The sequence below is a fragment of the Arachis ipaensis genome, chromosome B10 (genome assembly GCF_000816755.2).
Source record: "Arachis ipaensis cultivar K30076 chromosome B10, Araip1.1, whole genome shotgun sequence".
In the NCBI taxonomy this organism is placed as follows: Eukaryota; Viridiplantae; Streptophyta; class Magnoliopsida; order Fabales; family Fabaceae; genus Arachis; species Arachis ipaensis.
Window position 1 is genome coordinate 1,397,427 of NC_029794.2, and position 2,456 is coordinate 1,399,882.

Below are 2,456 nucleotides of genomic sequence, written 5' to 3' on the forward strand. Positions count from 1 at the left end.
AGCTCATCTGTCCAGGCCCCCTTCTTCTGGTCAAGTCGGTTTTTGAGGCCTTGTAGGATGACCTTGTTCGCTGCTTCGACTTGGCCGTTAGTTTAGGGGTGCTCAACAGGCGAGAATTTCTGCTTTATGCCCAACCCGGCGAGAAATTTCCCGAATTTTTTGTCGCCAAACTATGTCTCGTTGTCCAAGATGACAACCTCTGGGATTCCGAATCTGGCGATTACTTGTCTTCACATGAACTTTCGGCAATTTGCCGAGGATATGCTGGCCAACGTCTCTGTCTCTACCCACTTGGTATAGTAGTCGATGGCGACAATTAGGTACTTGACCTGTCCAGGTCCAATCGGAAAAGGCCCTAACAGGTCGACTCCCCATTAAGAGAATGGTCGGGAGGCCATCAATAGGCTCAGTTCAGCTGCCGACCCTTTGTGAAAGTTGGCGCTCTCCTGGCATCTTCTACACCTCTTCACAAACTCTTTGGAATCTGCCATCATTGAGGGCCAGTAGTAACCAGTCTTGATGAGTTTTCGGGCTAGGGCCTTCCCCCCGATGTGGTGGCCATAGCATCCCTCATGGACTTCGCTTAATACGTAGTCCATTTGGTCGGGGCGTAGACACTTCAATAGAGGCTGGTTGAGCCCTTTCTTAAACAGCTGGCCTTGTATTATTGTAAACTTGGCCGCTTCTCTTCTCAGTGCCTTAGCCGCCTTTTCGTCATTAGGGAGTTTGTCTTCTTCCAGAAAGTCGGTGATCGGGTCTATCCATAAGGGGAAGTCATCCGCCCGTGTTATATGCAATGTCACTGAGGGCTCTTTCACTAAGCCTTGAATGAGGGATCGGTTACCCGTTCCTGGTTTTGTGCTCGCCAGTTTTGATAGGAGGTCAGCCCGTGTGTTTCTCTCCCTCGGAACGTGCTGTACCGTGACCTCGTCAAACTCCTCGCTTACCTTTTTAAACTTCTCCAAGTATTTTTGCAGCAGCGAGTCCCTGGCTTGATATGTTCCATTAATCTGTGATGTGACGACCTGAGAATCACTGCATATTTCCACTCTAGTGGCCCCGACTTCCCTTGCCAAGAGTAGGCCGCCAAGAAGGGCCTCATACTCCACCTGGTTATTGGACACCAGGAACTAGAATTTGACCGATTGCTCATACACAACTCCGGTTGGGATTTCCAGGAGCATCCCCGCTCCTCTGAACGTTTGGTTGGAGGCTCCATCGACATGGAGCTTCCACCAAGTGCTCGGTGTCCTGGAGGGGTTTCCCGTCACTTTGACCAGAAAATCAGCCATTGCTTGGGCCTTGATTGCATGTATGGGCTCGTACTGTAGATCATACTGGGATAGTTCGATTGCCCAGGTCATCCTCATGCCCGCTAGGTCAGGTTTTTGCAGCACTTGCCATATCGCTTGGTCCGTTCTGACAATTATTTGGTGCCCTTGGAAGTATTGTCGTAGCCTGCGGGAGAAGGTCAGGAGCGCATATGCCAGGTTCTCCAGCATACTGTACTTCAGCTCTACCCCTTGCAGCGCCTTGCTCACGAAGTTGACCGGCTGCTGGATCTTCCCTTCTTCCCGTACCAGGACGGTTGTCGAAGCCTCCTCAGTTACTGCTAAGTACAAATATAGTGCCTCTCTGTTTCTGGGTTTGTCGAGTACAGGTGGTGCTGAGATTATGTTCTTGAAGTGATTGAAGGCTTCCTCGCACGCTGGGGTCCATTAGAACACTATCCCTTTTTTCATCAAGTTGAAGAATGGGAGAGCCTTTGCGGCCGACGCACCGAGGAACCTGGATAGGGCATTGAGCCTTCCTGTCAACCTCTGCACGTCCTTTACACATCCCGGGCTTTTCATCCGCAGGATTGTTTCACACTTCTCCGGGTTAGCTTCCACCCCTCTTTGGGTTATCATGAAGCCTAAGAACTTCCCTGCTTCCATGGCGAAAAAGCGCACTTGAGAGGGTTGAGCCTCATGTTGTGCCGCCGAAGAAATGCGAACACGGTTTCTAGATCGCTAATGAGGTCTTCGACCTGGGTGGTCTTCACCAAGATGTTATCTACGTACACTTCCACCGTCTTGCCGATAAGATTGCTAAACACCTTATTCATCAGCCTTTGATAGGTATCTCCCGTGTTTTTTAGCCTAAACGGTATCACCTTGTAGCAGTACGTGCCCCCTGGCGTTATGAACGCCGTTTTCTCCTCGTCTAGCCGATGCATCGGTATCTGGTTGTAGCTGGAGTATGCGTCCATGAAACTCAGAAACCGATACCCTGCCGCCGCGTCCACTAGGGAATCAATGTTAGGGAGGGGGAAGGAATCTTTGGGGCACGCCTTGTTAAGATTAGAATAGTCCATGCACATTCTCCACTTCCCATTTGCTTTTTTTACCAGGACCACGTTAGACAACCAGGTTGAGTGGTCCAGTTCTCGAATGAACCCAGCTTCTAGCAGGCTG

General features: G+C 50.4%; 1 protein-coding gene across 1 annotated transcript; it reads right to left on the minus strand.

Annotated features, from left to right (window-relative positions):
* LOC107619895 lies at positions 375-1,839 on the minus strand. Its single transcript, XM_016322132.1, has 3 exons — positions 1,659-1,839; positions 1,278-1,609; positions 375-1,109 (listed from the first exon to the last, which is right to left on the minus strand). Exons 1-3 carry the CDS (start codon positions 1,837-1,839, stop codon positions 375-377), a joined length of 1,248 nt encoding a protein of 415 aa, XP_016177618.1.